The sequence below is a fragment of the Myxocyprinus asiaticus genome, chromosome 30 (assembly GCF_019703515.2).
Source record: "Myxocyprinus asiaticus isolate MX2 ecotype Aquarium Trade chromosome 30, UBuf_Myxa_2, whole genome shotgun sequence".
NCBI classification, from domain to species: Eukaryota; Metazoa; Chordata; class Actinopteri; order Cypriniformes; family Catostomidae; genus Myxocyprinus; species Myxocyprinus asiaticus.
In genome coordinates, this window is record NC_059373.1 from 19458729 (window position 1) to 19485445 (window position 26717).

The window sequence follows — 26717 nt, forward strand, 5'->3', positions numbered from 1 at the left end:
AGATACCTGGGGAAAAGGGTACAGTACTAATGCTAGCTGGTGCCTGTGCCTGGCAGACTGGACGAGTGCTGCTCAATTAGAACCTGGCATTGGGTCTGACGATCTGTGTTATTACGCTGAATAAAAAAAAGAAAACAGGAGTCAGTATGTCAAGTTTCCCCTTCACAGAGCCTTGCCGTCAAAGAGTAACACTCCCAGCTGGAAAATCCAGCTTAAGATAGTAGCAGTGTTTTGAAACATGGAATCTGGTTTCTAGCTGGTCCAAGCAGGTATTTTGCTGGTCCAAGCTGGTCATTACCAGCTAGACCATATTGGAACAGCAACAAACCATTTGCCAGCTGGTCATACCAGCTCAAGGTGGTCAGGCTAGTTTTTGGAACATGATGGCTGGTCGACCAGCTAATGGCCAGCCTGGACAAACTAATAACCAGCCTGGACCAACTAATAACCACCTTTGACCAGCAACAAACAAGTTACTAGCTGGTCATCCCACCTCCAGCTGTTTTTTTTAAACATGGAAGCTGTTTGACCAGCTAATAACCAGCTTGGACTGACTAATTAGCAGCTTCAGCCAGTAACAATCAAGCTACTAGCTAGTCATACCAGCTCAAGGTGGTCAAGCTGGTTTTTGGAACATGGTAGCTGGTCGACCAACTAATGACTAGCTTGGACCAACTAATAAACAGCTTCAACCTGCATCAAACCAGTTACTAGCTGGTCATACCAGCTCAAGGTGGTCAAACTGGTTTTTGGAACATGGTAGCTGGTTGACCAGCTAATGACTAGCTTGGACCAACTAATAACCAGCTTTGACCAGTTTAAACCAGCTACCATGTTCCAATACACAGCTATCAGCTTAAACTGGATCTTCAGCAGGGCTTTTTAGTGATGGTTTTCCATTGCAATGCCAGATTTCAGTCAGTGAGATGTTAAAGCTAAATCTCGTCACTGATGACCAACAACAAAAATGCTTAGAGGAAAGATGAATGTGTTACTATGAATAAAAACAACATTCCTGCAGAGGAAACTGATAAGACACTGCAGTGGCAGGGTATAAAAATAGACACAGCATAACAACTAACACACTATGTCTTCTAAAGAAGACTTCTTCTCAGTCATAATTTCATAGATCAGCCAGACTAACGGAGTTACCTGTGGCACTAATTCAATGCCTTGAGCAGGGTGTGTTAGTCCCTCTTTTGGGATGCCGTTGCTCTGAGTGTGTTGCCCTCCATCTTCACCCTGTGGCACAGACCAGCTTTCCTGAGTCCCCTTTCTGCAGAGGAAGCTGAGACAAAATTCGAAACACTCAAAACTAGATAATAAGTGCATAGTATACGAGTACATGAATTAATGCAAAAATCTTTGAAAAAAACATAAACGGTCAGATAAAGAGATTTGTGCACACAGTCAACTTACATCAACTAACCAAAAGTGAAATATCCATTACCTGCGCCGGTATCCAAACATGAGGAAAAGCACGCAGAAAATGATGCAAGCCATGCCAATGTGGATGCCAACCACAATGCTGTTCAACGAGCTCTCAACACCCCTGCAGTTACACTGAGTCTCCTCTCCTGAGCCAACAAACATGATAGATTCATCAGAATCCATTATAAAGTGCATTTAAGAATTAATAACATACAAGGGCTGTCAATTTAACACGTAAATTCAGTTAACCAAAGACATCTGTCTGACACATGCATACACAGACAAACAATTAAAAAGTATCCCAGACAGAATACAATAACGCATCCTGTGTGAATGGCACAGGACAGATTGATTGTAAAACGGATTCCTGTGGACTTCAGGCCAGTAATAGGCTTATGTTTAATGATACAGACATAAAACAAACTCAATGATTTATTCGTCTGCCAGAGCAATGTCTTAAATTATTTTCATTAGGAAACAAATATTCATGTACGTTGAAGTATGCAAATATTTTGATTAATTAATCAGCACATCATGTAATTCATTTGATTAAAATTGAAATTGATGTGTAGCCCTAAAACATACTTAGTTAAATATTGCCAACACAAACTCACAGATCGAACAGTAAATTCTAATGTTTGATCCTAAATTACCTGCACTGGTTTTAGCACTCTTTCCATCTTCAGCCAGTGACACTAGTTTCTTAGAACAGTCACTCTCTCCGTTGCCATTGAAGGCCACCAGTTTGACTTCATACACAGCTCCAGGGTCTTAGAAACAAACAGACACAGTCAGTTTCACACACATTGCACATCAATCACAGTTAACCCTGCATTCAGTACACACACACAAAATTGAATACATCTATATAGAGCTGGTTTTGCTGTTGCAATAGAACTATTGATCATGTGAATCATAGTGACTGAGGTCCAGAGTTTGAACCTCTAGGCTTTGTTTTTTTTTTTTTTTTTTTTTGCTCTCACTTTCATAGTTTCTTTAATCAGTAGCTGTTTTAAGACCTCAGTTTTTCTCAATATCTCTGTTATCTCACACTTCTCACATCGTTTTCTGTCATGGCACTTCTCTGAAAAGGCTATGACACATTTTTTGTATATAACAGAACTAGGAAATCTTCAAGTCTTAAAAGAGACTCCATTTGCTCTCTGGTGCTCATGACACACTTCAGGTTGTGTATGCACAGCACTTCAGTCAGGCTGAGCGAACGGACATTTCAATTATCATTGTCCAAACACAATGGCGACCTCAGTGTTGCTGTAAAAGATCATGCAGACAGAACCAAACTGAGCTGAGTGAGCACTTGTATGTTTAGTATAAAACTTACAAAAAAGCAGGCCCAGATGCAATCTGCAGACTTTTTTCTGTCAATTTTAGGGGGGAAATCTGTGCAGTTCTATTTAATGGATTTAAATATGGTCAAATGTATTATACAGAGATAAGAGAACTACATTCTATTGATAGCTGAAAGAATAATCAAATTATCCAAAATATTCTATAAATAAATCAATAAACAATTGGCGAGGAATACTTATAAATTAGTGTGTGAAAGGTGTTCCAATTCTGCACAAATCTGTGGAGATGTTTGAATAGTTCTGCATGCGAACATTCTGCATGGGCCTTAAAATAAGTCTATAGACTAAGGCATACTTGAAAATGTATAAATGTCATTGCATTAGATTAAAAAATAAAACCAAGTGGCTTTCTCACCAAGATGAGAGATGGTGTAAGCATTGACATGGCATGGCAGCTGAATCGGCCCCTGGATGTCTCCGTGGGGGACCCTGCGGTAGGACAATCGGAAACCTTCTGTTTTGCCAGGCTTATTGGGTAGCTCCCATAGAACCTGGACTGCTGTGGCATTCACAGCTTTGGTAAAGAATGTAGGTGGATTGGGCACTAGATTGGGCACAGAGAGAGAGAGAGGGGACTGTAATGAGTCTGGAGGGGCATGGAATATTGTCAAAGTTCATTCTGCTCAAGCATAAGGTGGGTAGGCAAAATACAGGCCACATGATAAATGAAACAGATGCTCAGACATCTGGGAGAAAGTAGGGAGGGAAAGAGGTGGGGGAGTTGTGATAGTTTGAAACTGTTAGGAATTTGTGACCTAAGCAAAACACAAATGCAAATTGCGAAGTGTTGTGCAGCCATAAAAAAGCAGTCTATCAAAGCCATTTCACCATTTTAAATCTATATGTAGCTACATACCGCCCCCTAGTGTTGTAGCAACGACAGTGCTGGACTTTTCACTGGCACCCAGAGGAGAGTAGGCCTTCAGGTAGATGGAGTAGGTGGTGGCTGGTTCAAGGTTAGTGAGGTCATGCTGGAATGTTGTCTTACTTACTGCCTCCTGCAGCTCTTTACTATCAGGCTCTGGAAAGACAAAAATGTGCATTCATTATATCAGGGAGCTTCAACAGGTGGTCCGCCAATTATAGTTTGATCTCAGACTAATTTTTGTGAAAAAAGAAACTTAAGATATGTGTTAAATAATAATATATATTACGTTAACGTCAACCAAAGCTAAAGAAGCTAAAGTTCTGCTCTATCTTTGATTGTCATCCCACATTCAAATGTATTAAGTTAAATTAAAATGTAAGGTACAAGTGTATGACTTTATACATCAATAATGATTATTTCAATGGATTTGCAATTTAAACATCATAACGAACAAAAATACATTAATATGGTTCTATACCAGGGTCAGAAATTAAATGGGACAAAAAGGCATCAGGCATTTTTTTTATATATATATTTATATTTTTATATTTATAATATATTTAATATATTTCTAGGCCTAGTTATATTTATAAAATTAATTATTATTTAATTTTATATTAAATATGCTTTTTTTAATTAAATCAATTAAAATTGCATTTTAAAATTAAATCAGTTTAATATGATTACATTTTATAGGTAACAACTTAATTACTAAAGTTGACAATTTATTTTAACATATTTAATAACATGTAAGTATTTTGTATGAAAGGATGGCACAGTGTTTTTATATTGTTTGTTTTTTTTTGTTTGTTTTTTTTTTTTAAAGACCTCATATAGCTAAATATTTTTATTTATTTATTTGTATAGGGACAGTACAAAAAATATGATTTCAGCAACAACAAAAAAACAAAAACAAAAAAATGTACATATTGCCCCTTAATAACAAAATTGCATATAGATATTGTACTATATGCATGTTATTATAGGTCAGGCTTAAAATACAACAGTTTTATTTAACAAGGGGTCCTTGACTTGAAAAAGGTTGAAGATCCTTGCATTATATAGTATTACTTCAACAATGATAGTAGGGAACAAAATAACACATTCAATTCTGAAGAAGAAGAACATCAGAGCTCCATTAATCCATAGATACCCACCACCATACTTGCGGATGTGCAGCACATATCCGATGATACCGTCTGTGATTTCAGCAGGCGGCTGGGTCCAGGAGAGCTGCAGGGTGGTTTTAGACAGAGCCGTGGCTTTCAGACCCTGAGGGAAATCAGGCAGCTCTTTGGCCAGAGACACAGCCAGACGAGCACTGGCCTGGTTAGTACCAGCAGAGTTTTCAGCTATGCACTGGTATATGGCCTCATCCTCTGATGTGATACGAGTCACTGCCAGGGTGCTACAAAGAAGAAATAAGGCAATCAAGAATCATTAAAGGGTCAATACATCACAAAGGCTTAAAATCTTGATCTGAATGTAGTATATTATGTCTGTAATCCTGTAATCAATGTTGCACACTTTTCATGACAGAAAATGTCAAACAAGTGAACACTGACATCTTGTGGATATAGTTGGTATTTCCCCTTTACAGTTAAATAAATAAATAAATAAATAAATAACTAAGGCAGGTAAAAATGTATGTTCACAAATGTCATATAGCCTACAGTGCAGCTAAAATGTTTAACACATATTTTAATACAATGCCAAAAATAAATAAATAAATAAATAAATAAAATATTCCTTTTTCTGTTATTACAACATAATATGCATTGCTGTAAGGTTGTTTGTAGCGTCTGTGTGTATTGCCGCAGTAAGTTTGTGTGTTCCTGTCTGACATAACGTGTGTACCTGTTATTGTTTGTGAGTTTCACGTTATCTCCGGGTGTGAGTATCTTTCCATTTTTCAGCCAAATTATATGAGGTTCGGGAACTCCCTGAGCGACACATGTGAACACAGCACTGCCCCCTGCTGGCTTAGAGATAGACTGCGGCCACTGGATGAACTCTGGAGGAGCTGAAGAAAGTGAAGGAATAAAACGGTGAGGCATAAAGAAAAAGGCAATATGAGCATATTGTTTCAGAAGTTTAAAGTGCATATGGAAAGTTATAGAAAATGTATTGTTGACAAAGTTAGAGAAAATGTATAGTTTTTATTGATATTAAAGGGATAAAAATGAAAATTCTCTCATCATTTACTCACACTCATGACATCCCAGATATGCATGACTTACTTTCTTCTGTAGAACACAAATGAAGATTTTTAGAAGAACATTTCAGCTCTGTAGGTCCATTAAATGCAAGTGAATGGTGACCAGAACTTTGAAGTTACAAAAAGCACACAAAGGCAGCATAAAAGTAATCCATATGACTCCAGTGGTTAAATACATGTATTCTGAAGCGATATCATAGGTGTGGGTGAGAAACAAATAAATATTTAGTCTTTTTTTATTATTATTATAAATCTCCACTTTCACATTCTTCTTTTGTTTTTAGTGTCTTTTCTTGTGCATATCGCAATCTTTTGGGCTGACAATTTATAGTAAAAAAGGACTATAAATATATTTTGATCTGTTTCTCAACCACACCTATCATATTACTTCAGAAGACATGGATTAAACTAATTAATTACTGTTATGCTACCTTAAAGTCCTTTTTGGAGCTTCAAATGTCTTGCAATCATTCACTTACAGACCTACAGAGCTCAAATATTCTTCTAATAATCTTCATTTGTGTTCAGCAGAAGAAAGTCATACACATCTGTGATGGCATGAGGGTGAGTAAATGATGAGAGAATTTTCATTTTTAGGTGAACTATCCCTTTAAATAATCTTCTGAAGAGCTAATTACTGATGTAGTATTGCTGAATTGCGATAGAGGGAAGCACTGAGAGATGTTTTCAACATGTACAAAAAAGGAATTAGCATGACAACAAACACCATGATTGAGGAATTACCACTGAAGCAATAAAAAAACTTCATGCAGAGCTCAACTATCACAACCAATGAAATACTATGTGCTTAACGGTTTCATTTGTTAGGTTTTTAAATATGTTGTTTTTCCTATAATGACTGTGAACATTTTAGTCAATCCTGAAATAATATAGACGTTATTTCCCCAAAATGAAGCTAAATTCTGTCTCAGATGAGCACAAGAGATGCTCTGATTTAACAGCAAGGCACAACGCATCATCATACCATATCTTATCTCAAGATTTTGCCAGTTTATGGTCTATTCTATAGCACACAAAATCCAAACATAAGATCTTGAACTTAAACTCTACTTTTTTTAACTCTACTTTTTATAAATGACCTCTGTAGCCTCTTCCATGGTTTAGCAGCACAGATGTCGGTTCACCGTTCCACTTTACACCCCTTCAACGTCTGCACAATGGCCATGCATATATGTAGAGCACTCCAGACCCCAGGACTATGCATCTCATTGATCTATTGACACCCACCACAACCAAACACCCCCAAAAGAGCCCCTTCTCTATGGGAAGAGGGTCCGATGTGGTCTGAAGAGGTGTAGAAGGTCATAGGTCAAAGGGAGCCCTATTTCAATAGAGAGCTATTAATCAATGCAGGCACGGATCTTTAAAAAAGCACTGCTTCCCCCTTAAAAGTTTTAGAACCGTTGCACAAAAATATAGATTTGAAAGATCAATATGAGCCATGGAGAAACTAATTGTGTTTCACAGCTCATTGTTGTGCTTTTCATCATTGTGTCTTGACAATGTCAATAAAGAGATGAGAAATCATTATTTATAACTCCAGATTCCACTTCATGAGCTATATCAGATTGCTAAAACATTAGATACAACAGACTTTTGGTATTATAAGTAAACAATTATGGCTACATTCAGAATAGCATACTACCACTTATTTATATCTACTGCAGCAATAGTAAAAACAGTATGGTAGTATGCTATTCTGAACTTAGGCCCATTTATTGATGCACTGTACAAAATATTTTGTCAAATAATCTAAAATGTGGTTACTTCTAAATTAACTGGTTTTATTCAAGTCCAAAATTATTATTTAATTTGACTAAATCAACCTGACTTATCTGAGTTATTATCCTCATTTTCAGGTTGTCACGACTTATGTTAAATATTGGATTTTCAAAACAGGTTCCATTTAAAAGGAAACCAAAAGACTCATGATGTGAGGTTATAATACCATAACAAAACATCAAATACCACTATAAAAACACAAAATTAATCATATAGATGCTCATAGACCTGAAATGAAACATGCAGCCTTTAAAAACACTGTGCAGCTCAGTCATTAGGGTCAGAGTGAAAGTGGGAGTGGCTGGAAGGGTATGTGTATAATGAAACTATAGCAAGGCACAATAGGACAGAGGTCACTTCAGAATGCCAGACGTAACCCTGAATAAACGGTACACAGTGTGTGTGCCTGTGTGTGTGAGGAGGGGGTGTCATTTATCAGCCACATCATTGTCGCTCTCTCCTCTCCCGAGATGCACTTCACACTTGAACCTGAGTAGAACTGTTTGTGTATAAAAGATGCATAGACATCCTTGAATTGAAATGCTTTAAACTGAGGAGAGGAACTAAATAAATGCTGCCTCTGAGAGGGAACCAAAACATGGTGCATCTCTCTGGCTGATATAGCACTGTTCCACTACATTGTACTGTAATAACTTTCTTCAGTTGATGTTTAACATTAGTTTTGACATTATTTAACATTAGCCTCCAAAAGTATGGGATTTACCATGTAACTGCACAATAAAAGAAAAAGAAAAAAAAAAAAGGGAAAAAACTATCAGGAAAGCTAAATATTTGCTTGATTGATGTCATAACTTCTATATTACCTGGTTTGAAGTAACTAAATAGTACTGAATTAACCTGACTACACTTTTTACCAGTGTATATGCAAGGTTAATGTATAACCATGAAAGTCATGCACATGCTTTTGAAAGCAGCTTTTGGAAACTTTTCACAGTAATAGTATACAGGTGCATCTCAATAAATTAGAATGTCGTGGAAAAGTTCATTTATTTCAGTAATTCAACTCAAATTGTGAAACTCGTGTATTAAATAAATTCAATGCACACAGACTGAAGTAGTTTAAGTCTTTGGTTCTTTTAATTGTGATGATTTTGGCTCACATTTAACAAAAACCCACCAATTCACTATCTCAAAAAATTAGAATATGGTGACATGCCAATCAGCTAATCAACTCAAAACACCTGCAAAGGTTTCCTGAGCCTTCAAAATGGTTTCTCAGTTTGGTTCACTAGGCTACACAATCATGGGGAAGACTGCTGATCTGACAGTTGTCCAGAAGACAATCATTGACACCCTTCACAAGGAGGGTTAGCCACAAACATTCATTGCCAAAGAAGCTGGCTGTTCACAGAGTGCTGTATCCAAGCATGTTAACAGAAAGTTGAGTGGAAGGAAAAAGTGTGGAAGAAAAAGATGCACAACCAACCGAGAGAACCGCAGCCTTATGAGGATTGTCAAGCAAAATCGATTCAAGAATTTGGGTGAACTTCACAAGGAATGGACTGAGGCTGGGGTCAAGGCATCAAGAGCCACCACACACAGACATGTCAAGGAATTTGGCTACAGTTGTCGTATATTCCTCTTGTTAAGCCACTCCTGAACCACAGACAACGTCAGAGGCATCTTACCTGGGCTAAGGAGAAGAAGAACTGGACTGTTGCCCAGTGGTCCAAAGTCCTCTTTTCAGATGAGAGCAAGTTTTGTATTTCATTTGGAAACCAAGGTCCTAGAGTCTGGAGGAAGGGTGGAGAAGCTCATAGCCCAAGTTGCTTGAAGTCCAGTGTTAAGTTTCCACAGTCTGTGATGATTTGGGGTGCAATGTCTTCTGCTGGTGTTGGTCCATTATGTTTTTTGAAAACCAAAGTCACTGCACCCATTTACCAAGAAATCTTGGAGCACTTCATGCTTCCTTCTGCTGACTAGCTTTTTAAAGATGCTGATTTCATTTTCCAGCAGGATTTGGCACCTGCCCACACTGCCAAAAGCACCAAAAGTTGGTTAAATGACCATGGTGTTGGTGTGCTTGACTGGCCAGCAAACTCACCAGACCGGAACCCCATAGAGAATCTATGGGATATTGTCAAGAGGAAAATGAGAAACGAGAGACCAAAAAATGCAGATGAGCTGAAGGCCACTGTCAAAGAAACCTGGGCTTCCATACCACCTCAGCAGTGCCACAAACTGATCACCTCCATGCCACGCCGAATTGAGGCAGTAATTAAAGCAAAAGGAGCCCCTACCAAGTATTGAGTACATATACAGTAAATGAACATACTTTCCAGAAGGCCAACAATTCACTAAAAATGTTTTTTTTATTGGTCTTATGATGTATTCTAATTTTTTGAGATAGTGAATTGGTGGGTTTTTGTTAAATGTGAGCCAAAATCATCACAATTAAAAGAACCAAAGACTTAAACTACTTCAGTCTGTGTGCACTGAATTTATTTAATACACGAGTTTGACAATTTGAGTTGAATTACTGAAATAAATGAACTTTTCCACGACATTCTAATTTATTGAGATGCACCTGTATATATTTTCACATTTTAGCATGATATGTGATAACCTGCTAAATTGTCACCTTACTGATATATTTCCATCTTATCTAACAATTAAAATTAGCTTTATTGGTGTAACCGAATGTATTCATGATGATTCAGTTACAGTATATAAAATAATAATTTAGATGTAAATTTAGGTAATTAAGATGTTACAACATGAAGCACATTTTGTGGGTTACATTTTTTTTTTAGTGTAGTGATGTCTTAGTTATATTAATTAATGTTTCCTTTTTAACTGTTGCACAATTTGCTTTGCATGTTGTACTGAATTCTTAAAGGTATATAGCTCAGTTAAAAGGCTGCTATGAATAGAACACACACACACACACACACACACACACACACACACACACATAAACACACATACATTGTGCATATCTTCAAATAACTTAATTGGATTTCACCACATACAGTTTCCCCTGTCTGCAGACAGGAAGGAAACACAATCTCAGAGTAAAATTAAGTAAAAAGCAGCAGATCTTTGGGGGGCTGTTTTCTACTCACCAGCTGTGATCTAACTACAGTTAGCTTCAACATCCACATATTATCCAATCCATCACATGTATTGATCAGTTATTCTTTTAGTTGGGTCTCAGATCTGAACTTGGATTTGATCAGGTGGCTATTCTTTATTCATTTAATTATGTTGTGTGACTTAAGTAATCAATTAATTAATATTGAGTAAAATGCTTGGCTCCTGATTTGTGCTACTTTTCATATTTACCACTTCATTCATTTTGAAGGGGATAACAAAATGAGACTTACAGTCTTTACTCAATGTAAAAAAAAATTTTTTGTCAAGTAACTCAGCCTGGTCTTATGACAAGTTGTTATAATAGTACGAGATGGTGAAATCATAAGAAATCGTATGTATTGTCTTTTACAAAAACGTACGACTTTTACTTCCATAAAGAAAAATGGGACGAACAATGTAATTGCATTTTTTCCTCATTTTAACCCCTAACCCAAACCTAACCATTAAGTCACTTTTTACCCAAACCCTAAACCTAATCATGATTTTAATAGGAAAATAACTTGTGTTCCACAAAAGAAAGTAAAACATACAGGTTTGGAACAGGACAATGGAAGTGCATTACAGTTTATTGCCATAAATCAGTTATTTGTATTGCATAAAAATGTGACCAAATTTGTTCACAGACATTTTTTTAATAAAGTGTTGATATGAGGCTATTTAATTTTGCTGCCTGTGTTGTATCGATTTGAAATTCAATAGTTTGATGTTGATTTATTGATGTCTAAGGAAATAAGTGTAAAAAGGACCTTTTTGTCCAAACCAAGTTGTACAATATCTTGCTATGTCACCATCTCGTACAAATAATTACAAGTTGTCATGAGACTGTTGCATTACACAAAAAAGTTTAAAAAGTAAAAAAATACCAATAAAAAAAAAATTGTGAGGTAACCGAAAAAAGCCTGCTTCATGTGGTAACATCTAAATTATTGGGTTCTCCTCAAGTCCAAATATTATTGAATATAACTGAACCAATCTGACTTCATTAGGTTACACCAACAAAAGTAATTTTTAAGAGTTACATAAAGTATTCTATTGCAATTCACTATTTTTATAGAAAGCAACTACTAAATGTCTACTTCAAGTCACATATAATGACTTATATTAAAGAAAACATTATATTTCTGAGATATTTCTGCACCCTGCTGTGCTATGTAAGCCAACCCCCTTTAAGATCGGTGAAAGATACTTTTCTATTTAACATAAGGTACTTCTGCTGCATCAGTATCTATGAGATCTGCATCTTAAAGCTTTCTTAATGATTCCCCTATCCTTTTATTTTTCATATGAAAATAAAGGGTGTGAACATGGAAAGGGGTCCCCTCAACTGTTATCCCTTCATAGTCCCCCCACCCCTTTGAACTATGTCACCCGCTGCCTCTGACCACCAGCTGTGATGAGAACAACTGCCCTCATAATGCTATGGAAACAGCAGGGGAGGGGTTATAAAGGACCGTCACCCTTCCTCATTTGAAGACCATCCATTCTGCCTGCCCCTCCCTCACCTCTTCATCACCTGTCTGTCAGTGGAGACTCCGTCCCCTCAGCTCCCTCTCTTCGACCATTCGCCTAAGAGCTTCCTAGGCCAATGTTAAAGGTGAGAGATGAGAGGTTAGAGGTGAGAGGGGAGACCTCACCCCTCCCAAAACATACACACAGGATAGGAAAAATTCTGTCTTTCTGCTGCCCTTTGCCTGTCTGTCTTGCTTTTGTTCTCTATTGTCCACTTCCTGGCTCAGCATCTGTCCAGACCAAACCTTTTAGCTCAAAGCCATGGCTCAAAGACTGTGTGAAAGCACAGACCTCACATTCAAAAAGAGCAGTCCAGCTTGGAAGACCGTAAACACACCTCTCAGCTTTGAACTTGACTAGGAATATTTTTAGGCCTTTTTACTTTTGTGACAGGGAGATCACATAAATGTGATTCAATAGAACAGAAGTTTACAATGTTCTCATGAATCAAGACTAAAATATCAAAATCCCAGCTTCTTCTGTAGAATTTACTAACAAAACCATTTGAATAGTGATTTCAAATGTCTAAAACAGCAATGAAACATTTACTTGCACATTTTTGTGTCACATTATTCTACCTGTTTTTAAAGCTAAATTTTACTTTGCTTCACTTGATTTACCTAATGATGCTTACCTAATGATCTAGGCAGGCTTTTTCAGGGTTTGTTGTGAATGTTTTTGGCCAGCTAGTTTCTCTTTTGGATAAATAACCCAGACTAATCCCTTTGTTCCTATTTTACACAAAAAGTAGATCAATAAATGAATCAATACATTCAAGATTACCTCCCCCAAATGGCTTCACTGCCAATCCTGTTGTAAAAGACTGATAAGGGTGAATATTGATTGATCAGGCTGAAGCTGGGCTTTTGGGACATACATAGAGAAACCAAACCTGGGTGTAAAGCCGACAACAATTTAACAAATGAACAGCAGCATAAAGCAAAAAGACATGAGGATAATTTACACTTTCCCAAGAGGATTTAATATAGCAGTGTGTTTAAATTATATGGCTATTTTTTAGTCATTTTTGTAGACTCCTAGTCATCACATTTACTGGGTAAGCTTATATCTTGGTGATGATGTTAGTTTTAGTTAGTTTTAGTGCTCTGATTAAGAAGAAGCTTTACTTTCTTTTTAATTGAATGTTACTATTAAATTATTTATTTAAAATTGTTTTTTTGGTTCTAGTGGGCTTATGTCTAATTTACCCATTTGTGCTCATGTTGTTCCTTCTTAAAGACTCCCAATGAGCCACTACTTTGAAGACAGACAATGAAAGGAGCATTTATGTATACATCAGGGATATAAGATCAGGCTGAATGTATGGACAGTAGCAGTGTGATGGATGAGCTGTGTCACTGGGGTGTTGAAAGGGGGATATCGCCTAACAGCTGACTCCATTACCCTCGCTATTACTCTGCACCATCAGCCCCAGCTGGACAGCACCAGCAGGGCTTGATTACTATAATGACAGTCAGGGTGTCACAGCATCTGACCCAGTACAGAGTGAGAAAAAGCCAGCTCCTCTGTAGGGAAGGGCCAAAGGTGAGAGATGGGAGGGCTTGAATATTGACTTCTCTTTCTGGGCTGACCAGTCAGCTTTCTGGGGCCATGTTCATATCCAATTCAGGTTGATGTCTGGTCATTGTCATCATATATGCCAAGACTAACATTCCTTACCTTCATACACACATAAACTGTATGCACACACAAAAAAAAATAAAAAATAAAAAACACAAACTTACAAACAGAGATATACACCGATCAGCCACAACATTAAAACCACCTGCCTAATATTGTGTAGGTCCCCCTTGTGCCACCAAAACAGCACCAACCCACTTCTCAGAATAGCATTCTGAGATGCTATTCTTCTCACCACAATTGTACAGAGCAGTTATCTGAGTTACCGTAGACTTTGTCAGTTCAAACCAGTTTGGCCATTCTCTGTTGACCTCACTCATCAACAAGGCGTTTCCATCCGCAGATGGATGTTTTTTGTTTTTGGCACCATTCTGAGTAAATACTAGAGACTGTTGTGTGTGAAAATCCCAGGAGATCAGCAGTTACAGAAATACACAAACCAGCCCATCTGGCACCAACAATCATCCATGCAATTATCTAATCAGCCAGTTGTGTGGCAATAGTGCAGTACATAAAATCATGCAGATACGGGTCAGAAGCTTCAATTAATGTTCACATCAACCATCAAATTGGGAAAAATTTTGATCTCAGTGATTTGGAGCGTGGCATGATCGTTGGTGCCAGTTCTGCAGATAGATATGCCTTGCTGATGAGAGAGGTCAACGAAGAATGGCCAGACTGGTTCGAAATGACAAAGTCTACGGTAACTCAGATAACCGCTCTTTACAATTGTGGTGAGAAGAATAGATGCTGGTTGGTGCTGTTTTGTCGACACGAGGGGGACCTACACAATATTAGGCAGGTAGTTTTAAAGTTGTGGCTGATCAGTGTATACGCACATATAAGTAATTTTTTTCCATAAAGTCATTTTTCTCTGCTACGCTTAGTGAAGTTTGTAAACAATAAAATAATTTTAATAGTGGTGCCTTGTGAACTTATGTAACAACAATTAAACAGTGATTTATCAGTGTAGGGTCAGCTACTGTCTCATATTCAATAAAAAAAAAAGAAAAAATTGCTTCATGTGGGAACATCTAATTAAATGATTTAATTTAATTCAGAAATGTGACTACAGTTACCTATAAATTAAGCTACCCCAATGAAAATAACTTATGTGTTAGATCAAGTTGAAATAGATAACTTGGGATAACAACTGCAGGTCAGCACTTATTCAGAGTGGGATTGGACCATTTATTGAAGCCTAAATATCCTTTTTCTGATTCAACATATCAAGAGAAACCGAACTTTTTCTACCGCTTGACACAACAGGACAGATATATGCCAAGATGAGAAGCCATGAGAAAATATAAGGGTAGTTGAGAGACATGAGTTGCAGATCAGTAAGAAACAATTCATCAAAAATATTTGTATCTCTGGATTTTAAAAGAAATCAAGGAAGCTTACCTTGCACTACAAGCCTGCCCAGTGCGGTACGCCTCATCCTGGTACCAGGCCGGTTGGCAGCACACACATACACTCCAGAGTGATGAAGGGAGACATCCGAGATCATCAGGTTCCCTGTGCCAAGCACCTGAATGCCCTCCACTCCAATAGATCTGCCATCTGATACAAATGGACAAGAAATACAATTTGAGAGGTTCAGAACAATTCTAAATGTTGTTTCATCATCTGTTTGTAGTTGCATTTAAAGTTATTGTGCTATAAACTCAGTGTTGCCTAGAATGGCTTAGAGTGACAGTTTAAAGGGATAGTTTACCTCAAAATAAAAAATGACCATGTTAGCCTCAATCACCCTTGACTTTCATTGCATCTTTGTTCCATACAAGGAAAGCACAATATATGGTGGTTGAGGCTACAATTCTGCAGAATATCGCCTTTTATGTTCCACAGAAAAATAATGTGGGTTTGGAACAAGATGAGGGTGAGTAAACAATGACAGAATGTTCTTTTTTGGGTGAACTATCATTTTAACTGTCAGTATGAGGATTCTTACCAAGTCTACTCCAAGACACAATTGGCCGAGGGTTTCCTGTGGCGATACACTCTAGGATGGCGGTCTGATGAACGGTGATTGTGAGGTTCTGCGGGCCAGACAGGATGACTGGCTCCTTGTAGGTGCGAGGGGCACCTCCTGAGAGGAGAAAGGCAAATAAAGAAATCAGAAGTCTGGCGCTAAATTACAGATCACTAATATAAGGATGACATCTGACATCATGACATTTCAGATAATCAATGTGCTGGTTGAGTCCGCCACCAAACCATACCATCAATACAAACATAATTTAGTATGTTATGAATGTATTGGATATATAAGGTGTAAGGTTGTGTTGATGCAGTCTTGTGTGTTTGTTTAATGCATGTAGGGTAAAATGAGGGGTACTGACCAATAACGCTGAGATATGCTTCATGGCTATAGCGGTTGTTGGCTATGTTGGTGGCCACACAGCGATAAACCCCAGCATCTGTTTTCTTAACTCCTGTAATCTGCAGAATACCCATTGGGAGGAGTGTGTACCTGGGGAGAAAGAGTAAAATGATTGTGTATGATTTTAGAGGGAGAGTTTGTGAAATTATAAGGGAGTAGATTAATTGAGTTAAGAGGAGATTTAATGGATTACCTTTCGTCAAATGTTCCAAGCACAAGACGGTCCTTCTCCCAAGTGATGTTGGCCTCAGGAATACCATTGACCTGGCATTGGAAACGTGCAACACCTCCCTCATCTACTGACATTGACTCTGGGTGAGTGTGGAATTTAGGGAGCGCTGTTGGACAAATAGACAGGAGGTGAAGTATAATAGGTACAGTTGAAGTCAGAAGTTTACATACACCTTAGCCAAATACTGTACATTTATACTCAGTTTATTACAATTCCTGACATTTAATCGTAGAAAACATTCCCTGTCTTAGGTCAGTTAGGATAACTACTTTATTTTAAGAATGTGAAATGTCAGAATAATAGTAGAGAGAATGATTTATTTCAGCTTTTATTTCTTTCATCACATTCCCAGTGGGGCAGAAGTTTACATACACTTTGTTAGTATTTGTTAGCATTTCCTTTAAATTGTTTAACTTGGGTAAAATGCTTTGTGTAGCCTTCCACAAGCTTCTCACAATAAGATGCTTGAATTTTGGCCCATTCCTCCACACAGAACTGGTGTAACTGTGTCAGGTTTGTAGGCCTCCTTGCTCGCACACACTTTTTCAGTTCTGCCCACAAATTTTCTATCAAATTGAAGTCAGGGCTTTGTGATGGTCACTCCAATACCTTGACTTTGTTGTCCTTAAGCTATTTTTCCACAACTTTGGAGGTATGTTTGGGTTTAGTGTCCATTTGGGAGACCCATTTGCGACCAAGCTTTAACTTGCTGGCTGATGTCTTGAGATGTTGCTTCAATATATCCACATAATTTTCCTTCCTCATGATGCCATCTATTTTGTGAAGTGCACCAGTCCCTCCTGCAGCAAAGCACCCCCACAACATGATGCTGCCACCCCCATGCTTCACGGTTGGGATGGTGTTCTTCGGCTTGCAAGCCTCACCCTTTTTCCTCCAAACATAAAATGGTCGTTATGGCCAAACAGTTACATTTTTGTTTCATTAGACCAGAGGACATTTCTCCAAAAAGTAAGATCTTTGTACCCATGTGCACTTGCAAACTGTAGTCTGGCTTTTTTATGGTGGTTTTGGAGCAGTGGCTTCTTCCTTGCTGAGCAGCCTTTCAGGTTGTGTCGATATACAGTAGGACCCGTTTTACTGTGGATATAGATACTTATCTACCTGTTTCCTCCAGCATCTTCACAAGGTCCATTGTTGTTGTTCTGGGATTAATTTGCACTTTTTTCACCAAACTACATTCATCTCTAGGAGACAGATGGCATCTCCTTCCTGAGCGGTAAGATGGCTGTGTGGTCCCATGGGGTTAATACTTGCATACTATTATGAACATTGTACCTTCAGGCATTTGGAAATTGCTCCCAAGGATGAACCAGACTTGGGGAGGTCCACAATTTTATATTATTTATTATTTCTTTTGATTTTCCCATGATGTCAAAAAAAGAGGCACTGAGTTTGAAGGTAGGCCTTAAAATACATCCACAGGTACACCTCCAATTCAGTACACCTCCTATCAGAAGCTAATTGGTTAATTATCTAAAAGTTTGACATGATTTTCTGGAATTTTCCAAGCTGCTTAAAGGCATAGTTAACTTAGTGTATGTAAACTTCTGACCCACTGGAATTGTGATATAGTCAATTAAAAGTGAAATAATCTTTCTGTAAACAATTGTTGAAAAAATTACTTGTGTCATGCACAAAGTAGATGTCCTAAACGACTTGCCAAAACTATAGTTTGCTAATATTAAATCTGTGGAGTGGTTAAAAAATAAGTTTTAATGACTTCAACCTAAGTGTATGTAAACTTCTGATTGTACATGTAAATAAATATATTTAAATGTATTTAAATAAATTGAAGGAGGGGTCCAGCCACAAATCAAAGCTTTGTTCAAATCTGAGAAGAGAATCCATTGATAATCAATTGAATTACATGTGGTATAACATTCATTATTACTGGTAAATATTCGGTAACACTTTACAATAAGGTTGTTTTTATTAACATCAGTTAGCTACATTAGTTAACATGAACAATCAATTAAAAATAATTTTACAGCAGTTATTAATCTTGGTTAATGCTAATTTATAACTTAATTTATAATTTAAAATTTTCATCTGTATAGTTTAGTAAAGATCTAACCCTGCTGAAAAAAAAAAAACTGTTCAAGCAGGTCTGGTTTGCTGGTTTTAGAGGTGTTTGGAGGACTTGTCAGCTGGTCAGGGTGGGAGACTCACTGGAAAACCAGCTAAACCCACAGAAAACTAGCTTGGCCAAGATGGGAGACCAGGTAGACCAGCTGAACCCAGAAAAGACCAGCAAATCATTTTAAACTGGTTTAAGCTGTTGTTATTATTAATATTATTTTCTCAGCCAGATATCTATTTCAAATGGTATTATGTGAGGAGCTAAGCCATTTGGCATCATATTTCAAAATAATGCTAATGACAAATGATCCAAGAGTGTCCAACATTTTTTTTTTTCTTTTTCTTTTCAAGTGTTGATATGATACTGATCAAAGTGTATTTTAAAACACCATAGCTGTAAGCTAATACACTATTATCTACTAAATAAACTATCCCTTTACTATATCTCTAAAACCTTGTAAAACTTTAATATGAGTGATATTGTCAACTCAAATGTTGATTACCATTGGGGATGTTAGATGAGTTGCTAAGAACATTATGGTCTAAATAACCTGGTCATTCTTATAATCAATAAAGGGGTGTTAGAAGTAGCTCTAAATGAGAGTGCATTGCCATGGTAACTCAGTACCTTCTGGGAAGCATGTAGCAACAACCATAATTCTACTGGATTATCACCCACCCTACTGCTTTTATAGGACCAGAGGGAGAGGAAGAGGAAGATGGGCTAGGATACAGCAAAAGCAGGGGAACAAAGTGGAAATATCTCCACTATGTTGTTGTATTGTTGCTGTATTTCTTGCATATATAAATGAGTGATCACTAAAAGTGAATCAAGGAAGGTAGGTAAATAATGTATCATTTTTTGGGTGAACTATCCCTTTAAGTGTAGTAATGAGTCTGTTCATTTGATTAGTTGGCCATGTTTGGCCTATGTTTTGCTCTGTCACTCACATGCAAGCTGCACACGGGCCTTGCGGCTGACCAGCATGCCATAGTGATTCTGTGCTGCGCAGTAGTACTCTCCGGCATCAGTAGCATCTCCATCCCGTCTCTTTTGGAAGCTGCGAATCAGTAGTGTGCCATTGGATAGGATCTTTGCCCGGCTGCCTATCCCTGGAAGAACTGGTGCTCCGTTTCTATGCCACGTCACTGTGATGGGGCCTTCGCCTTCCACCCTGCAGTCCAACATCAGAGGTCTGTCCCGTACTGCAATCACATCACTGGGTTCTGTAAGGAAAGCCAGCTCAGAGCCACTACACAAACCTAAAAGTGAAAGAGAGAGTGGTTGGAACAAAGCTAAGACAGACCCTAAACTTAAAGACATATAAATGGTTTACAATGCAGAATAAAGATAATGGCTATGAGTACCTACTGAAACAGACTACATACACAATAGTGATAAAGTTAAACTTAACATGCTTAACTGTTTTAGCTACTTCTCTTAAAATAGTTATGGTTTTATATGCAACATTTAGTTGGTTGTTAAAATTTGTGGAACATATCCAGAGTTAATGTTAAGTTAAATAAAAGGAATATAGCCATTGAAATTGACACCTCAACACAGCAGGCCTGAGGACAAACTTTCCAAAAAACCCAAACAAACTGCATTTGTGTTATTTTCTGGACTGATGTCATTGTGAGCTTTACCATCTAAGCATTTCTGCCTATTTACTCATTACCACCAAACCAAACCTGACCATCACAATAGAGACAAACGCAATGCAACCACTGAACCATAGAGGTCTCTGACAAAGCCAGAGTAGAAGGGATGGAGAATTAGGGTGAGTTATGGGGTCAAGTTGAAAGACCCTCTTTTGAGTAAACCCACCCTGATAACAATAGCACTGTGACGACACCCTTTACCAAAAAAAACCTCCCGGCAACCACCAGGAGCCTTCTGCACCTCTCTCAGTCTGGACCATCTGCCCGCCACTTATACAAACCCCCACCATTCCAAACACCCAGCCGGTCACATTTTCCATTCAGTCTGATTCCAGGGTGACTTTCCCATGCCACTGGCTCACCCCAGTCCTCGCTCATTGTCAACTCTTGCTACATGGCCATTCCACACATCTTCTGGGCTTTTCATATGGAGAAGCCCAGAACTTTGGAGACCTTTGGAGATGGCCAGTGTCTCTGGCAGCTGTTATGTTAAAAAGCACAAGTCTACTCTTGAACTTGCACTAGATGAGATGCGAAGTATCTATAGCATCTGTTATGTAGATGCAATGTAACTCCTATTTCAATATGCACTTCTATTCCTCTGCTTGCTAAACATGCTCATTTCTGACCACTGGGATCTTCTGCATCCCCTTGCACTTGATAACGACAGCCATAGCATGATAGTCATAAGTTATTTTTGCTAAGTCAAATGCAAAGCATGGCAAATGGTGCCTTAGTCTTAAATACTACAATTTCTGCACTGTTAAAAGTGGTTACCTACTTGCTGCTAAACCTTAAACTTAGTTTAGTTGGTGCAACCTAACGTATTCAGGTTGATTATGTGATATAAAATTTTATTTTTGACTTGAATCAAACCAATCCATTTAGATGTAACCACATGAATCAGATTTTTTAGGTTAACACTTTTTCAGTGTCTTTAGAGAGCTCTTCGTTTTTCATCTACACCTTATTAATTGAAACTACAATTTAGAGCTAAACCAGTTGATGCTGTTTTAGGTCCCCATCGTGCCGCCAAAACAGCGCCAACTCGCATCTCAGAATAGAATTCTGAGATGATATTCTTCTCACCACAATTGTACAGAGCAGTTATCTGAGTTACTGTAGACTTTGTCAATTCGAACCAGTCTGGCCATTCTCTGTTGACCTCTCTCATCAACAAGGCATTTACATCCACATAACTGCCACAATTTCAGAATGCTATTCTGAGATGCGGGTTGGCGCTGTTTTGGCAGCACGAGGGGGACCTAAAACAGCATCAACTGGTTTAGCTCTAAATTGTAGTTTCAATTAATAAGGTGTAGATGAAAAACGAAGAGCTCTCTAAAGACACTGAAAAAGTGTTAACCTAAAAAATCTGATTCATGTGGTTACATCTAAATGGATGGGTTTGATTCAAGTCAAAAATAAAATTTGATTAGGCAGGTGGTTTAGGCATGTGGTTTAAATGTTGTGTCTGATCGGTGTATCTGGGATTCTCCTATTGTACACATTGAGCAGATGTAGATGTGAAGAGTCTGTCTCGTCCTTTTCCATTTTTATGAGGGCTAGCTTACATCTGACCCTTCCCTTGCTTACTCTTCCATCCAAAGTGTTAATGAAATTCAAAAGTCTCAGGGGAAAGAGGGTTATGTCATACAAGCTGGATTCAGAGATACTGACAATATAACCTGAACTTAGGCAACAGAAATATAATAATGTTGGCTTCCTAAAGCCCATAAAGGCAGAAAGGTATATACTGTATGCTAGTGGGATGTAAATGGTCAGGATCTACCATAAACATTCTCCGCAAGCAATTAGATATGTATTAATATGAAAAATTCTATTTTTGCCTACCTCACAATGGCAAACTACAGTATGTGTTCTGTGATCTTGACCCATTAGAAAGGTTCATCCTTATACTTCAAGGTTATTAGGAGACTAAGATCCCCATTGTTACCTCAATAGTGGTAATTGTGCAAAGGGTTTGTTAATTACAAGGCTTTTGTTGATGGGCAAGATGTATTCACCATAACAGTCAGAGATTAGTCTTAATATGCTAATAACCAATTCCAACCTTCTGTTGAGACCCCAACAGAAGTGTGATTAAGAGCTCGAGTCTGGGGATAATTCTGATCATTCAGATGAGTGAGGGACAGAAATGGGTTTTGGGGGATTGTGGAGGGTGTTGTGAGCAGCAGGAGACCGCCACCCATCCCCACCACTTGGGCTGTGACCTCAGTCCCTAAAGGGTAATGAGAGAGTTGGTGAAGGGTGGATGAGCAAGGTGGGGCGTACGGCAGAGAGCCTGTGTCCAGTCACACACAGTCCCTGCCCCCAATTCTGTCCATTGTCTCCAGTCCAAGGTTGGACCTGAACTTCACAAACTATTGTTGTGGCCAGACTTCATTCTAAATATGCTAAGTAGGCAATTCCATGAACATCATTGCAGTACTTTCAATAAGAAGGCATAGTCAAACTGAGTATGAATGTATAAATGTATGTTCATGGTAGTAATATTTGAATATATTTTTAAAAAAATCAATAATTTATTCACCCTCATGTTATTCCAAACCTGTTTGTTTTTCTCACTTATGTTAGGCGGAATAACAAACTATTTACTTTATTGTATACAGGTTTGGAACCGCATGAGGGTAAAAGATGACAGAATTTTTAAATTTGGGTGAACTATTCATTTAATACTGAAATGGAAAGTAGTAAAATACATTCAATCCAAACTAAAGCATCCTGTATTGAAACTATATCTGCCTTAAGTTTAAGAAAAACACAGTGTATCATAAGCCTGTATTAAAGGCTCATCTCTATTATAAGAAAGCTCATTATAATTTATATATGGCTGTCCCTATTGTGCAGATGATTTTAGCATGACTGAAACTGGGCTGCCATTTTGAAAATGTGATATAAACCTTTTTAAAGAAATTTCAAATGCATATGAGCAATTGTAAATACTTCTCACTCTCTTTTTCTTCCATTATATCAATGGTAACAGCAGGAGATCTAATGTAAACAATAGCTGAATGCAAACTTGAGGGAGGAATTGTAAAGAGCTGGGAGGAAAGGGGGGATCATGCTGCTCCGGTGGGCTTCTTTTGACTCCATAATGGGAGTTAAACTCTTCCTGACTACAACTACCACAAGCTGCCTGCACAAACAGTCTATTGTGTCAATCGTTTGAGGCAAAGTTGTCTTTTGTTTAAACATTGATTGCCATTAGGTAGCATATGCCAAGTTCAAAGTCATGCAAACACACTTACATTTCCAGTCAAGAGAGGAAACAACCCCCTGCAGTTCACTCCACCCTCCTCATTAAATCATAAGCCCAGTTCAGGATGCCAATTAGTATGTACCACTAGACAACTAGCTGTTTTTTGTGTTCTGCTTTTAATTCATCCTCTTCTTTTCAGGATCAAAAATCATGTGATTTTTCTTTAAGCATGCTTTTATATATACTGTATGTATAATAATAATATATATATTGCTTTGCAAAACTATGTATGTTTCTGTTAATTAAATCATGTCTGTAGGTCAACAGCCTCTTCATGAAAAGTCTTAGCCAAACATGAAACCTTTAGGTAAAATCAATAAGCAATATGCTCCAGTTGGAGAGGGAGAACACCCCATCACATGGCCTCAGGTCTTTAATTATTGTGATAAGGACCAGAAGGGGGACCAGGCTTTCCTTTAAGGCAATCTCATTAATGGAGTAACCAAGGGTTAAAATGTCCCTTTGCTACAGCATATACGTTTTTAATTCTATCAATCTATCTATCTATCTGTCTATCTATCTATCTATCTATCTATCTATCTATCTATCTATAAATCATAGGGTTTTCTCAAACATTTGCCTTTAACATTCTCCATGTTCTCCTGCATATTAAAGATTGGGAGAGGTTTCCTAGCCATCAAACTGGATAGGATTTTCAAGCAACCTTTTTGATTTAGTGTCACCTCCCCTAAAGAACTTCAAGCAAGCAAATGAGAAAATAAATGTAGCTCGTTTTCAAACTATTCAAAATCTGCTTCAGTTTCCATTTCTTTTGGGTCAAATTTCCCACAAGTTTCTCAACAGGAAGGAGGTTTGTGTAGATTAGTTCCACAGATCTGTGCTGTGATTTGACTCAACTTCATAATTGTACCTTCAGCAGGGGAGAGGCCTGGTGTATTACCCTCAGTCCTGCAGCTATAGGGACATCGCCCACCCACTGCAGCCTTAGAGTGTACTGGCCTGACTCACCAATTTAATGCTTATGTGAATTAGCTGGATGGGGTTCTTGTCAGAATTAACCGGATCTAAATGTCTATGGGAGATGCAAGTGAGAACTTGCCAGAGATAAGGAGTTTGTGGACACTGTCATGGCCAGCTGTGGAGGGATTACCCTAGCATAAACATATTCCGGTATGCACACACACACAAAGCCATGCACCGCTTTAAGACTTTTTAAAAAAAATTACCCCTGCCTCCTAATAAGGCTGGACCAGTGTTATGGAGATGAGGGTGTTAGGGTCAGGTCAAAGGGGGTAGGGAGAGGTGGCCACTTTTGTCTTCATGGCTCTCTTTTTGCTCCACCCACTTTGGACTGCTCTGCTGTCCAGGAGGGGGACCCCAAAGGTTAATACCGTCCAAGGTCACCACAGTCCCTCTGTCTATAAGGTCATCTGTCCCCCCTCCTCCCTGTGAGTCACCATCTCCTTCTGTTCAACTTTCCTACCATGTTTATTTATTATTCCACAGGAGATTTGTAGAGAATAATACACATGATCTAATCTCATGGCATAACCTCTGGTTTGAAAATAAACTATTTTGATCCAATGTCCAGTCTAGTAATTTAATCTCTTTATATTATTATAGGAGCAGCACAGATGTGATGTAGCTCTTCTTATAATACCATAATTCAGTATTATTATAATAATAAGATCTAAGGATTTGGTGCAGGGAATTTTTATTGTATAATATATGATTGTTATACACTATCGATTTGTATTGCTTTTACTGTATGTTATGCTTTGAAATGCCTTTCATGGTTTTAGAGGCAATAAAGTAAAGAAGGAATGCACAAAAATTTTCAGATCAGACAGATCTACTTCGGTGAAAAGCCATGCTATTATCATAAAGATTCATTTGATTCTACATTTCTGTTTTTCTTTCTTTCAAGAAAAGGACTAAGACAATGCCCCCAGAGTTGAATAATCTTACAATTGTTGGCTATTTTACAACCTAAAAATGTAAATGCAATTAACTGCTTTAAAATATATACTAAACTGCTGCATAATTGTATTCTGTTCACCATAATGCCCATTTCATGTGTGTTCATAAATGTTCCAATTAAAATGTTCCAATTAAAAGTTAATCAGTTCCTTATTATATGGGCAATACTTTGTGAATACTAATGAATCACATGCAAGAAATAAAAAAAATTCAAAAGCTGGAAGAAGGCAGCTTAACATCTTAGATCACTTTCATAAACTTTTAACGTCTACGATCAAACATCTAAAAACTGGTCCTGCATCTGGAATAACAAACTTTACAACAACAGTGTCTGTTGTAACTCAGGACAAAAAAAGGTTAATATTTAAATTTATATGAAATTTAATATTTGAATTAGTTTTGCCCTTATACCCTCTTATTTTAATGAACTACTGAGAACATCATTTATTCCAGCAAGTGCAATTAGACAGCATGCTGAATGTTTAACACCAAAAAAAATAGGGCATTTAAATAGGCCTATATAATCTGTAAACTTGACTTTTGATATTGGGTTTGATCTGGTGAAGCATGGATTGATTTAATCTAAATTGCAGGATAGCTGAGACTGTTATGGCTGTATGTAGGCTATTTTATCCCTTTAGCTTTAGATAATAATGATTTTCTTATAAAAGTGGAAGGTTTTGATTAATTATGCCTCTCTTTAAAAAAAAAAAAAAAAGAAAACTATCATCATATTATATATATGATAAAATATAGCAAAGTAAACAGTTGCAAAAAAATCAAAAAGTGCACACAGCTGGCAACGCAACAATAAGTGAATGGTAAATAAAAACAACTGATGTTTCTACAACATGTTTTTTCTGACAATATAGAATGTTAGACTACTAGTTTATACTCACATGAACCAATTAACGTCAAGAAGGTCATTAGAATCCGTGGCTTCATTTTCTTGTGTAAATCCTTTCAGAAATTGAAAACTGATTCCTCTTTGGGCTTTGAAACGAGTTTAAAAATATCGAACAATAGAAAAGAAAAGAAAAAAACTTGTTTCGATGTTCTAATGTTCTGTTCAAATGTTTTCCTATCCATATAAAAATCCCCAAATTTAGCAAAACATCAATTAGTTCTACAACTGAACGTTAATCTCCAGTCGGAC

General features: G+C 37.6%; 1 protein-coding gene across 1 annotated transcript; it reads right to left on the bottom strand.

The window, feature by feature from the left end:
• Positions 1-26506, bottom strand: si:ch211-57n23.4 (immunoglobulin superfamily DCC subclass member 3). Its single transcript, XM_051664301.1, has 14 exons — positions 26461-26506; positions 19627-19938; positions 16537-16681; positions 16303-16433; positions 15912-16049; positions 15362-15520; positions 5527-5692; positions 4827-5077; positions 3658-3822; positions 3157-3345; positions 2085-2201; positions 1451-1577; positions 1153-1288; positions 1-116 (listed from the first exon to the last, which is right to left on the bottom strand). Exons 1-14 carry the CDS (start codon positions 26504-26506, stop codon positions 33-35), a joined length of 2166 nt encoding a protein of 721 aa, XP_051520261.1. The 3' UTR covers positions 1-32.
• Between the last annotated feature and the right edge of the window lie 211 nt (positions 26507-26717).

Bases quoted from the DNA above. Each gene is read 5' to 3' on its own strand.
- si:ch211-57n23.4 (XM_051664301.1), bottom strand. From the start codon at position 26,506: ATGAAGCCACGGATTCTAATGACCTTCTTGACGTTAATTGGTTCAT. The intron at 16,050-16,302 runs GTCAGTACCCCT...TTCTCCTCTCAG, and splicing joins AGCATATCTCAGCGTTATTG to GAGGTGCCCCTCGCACCTAC. The intron at 3,346-3,657 runs GTATGTAGCTAC...TGCCCAATCTAG, and splicing joins TGCTACAACACTAGGGGGCG to TGCCCAATCCACCTACATTC.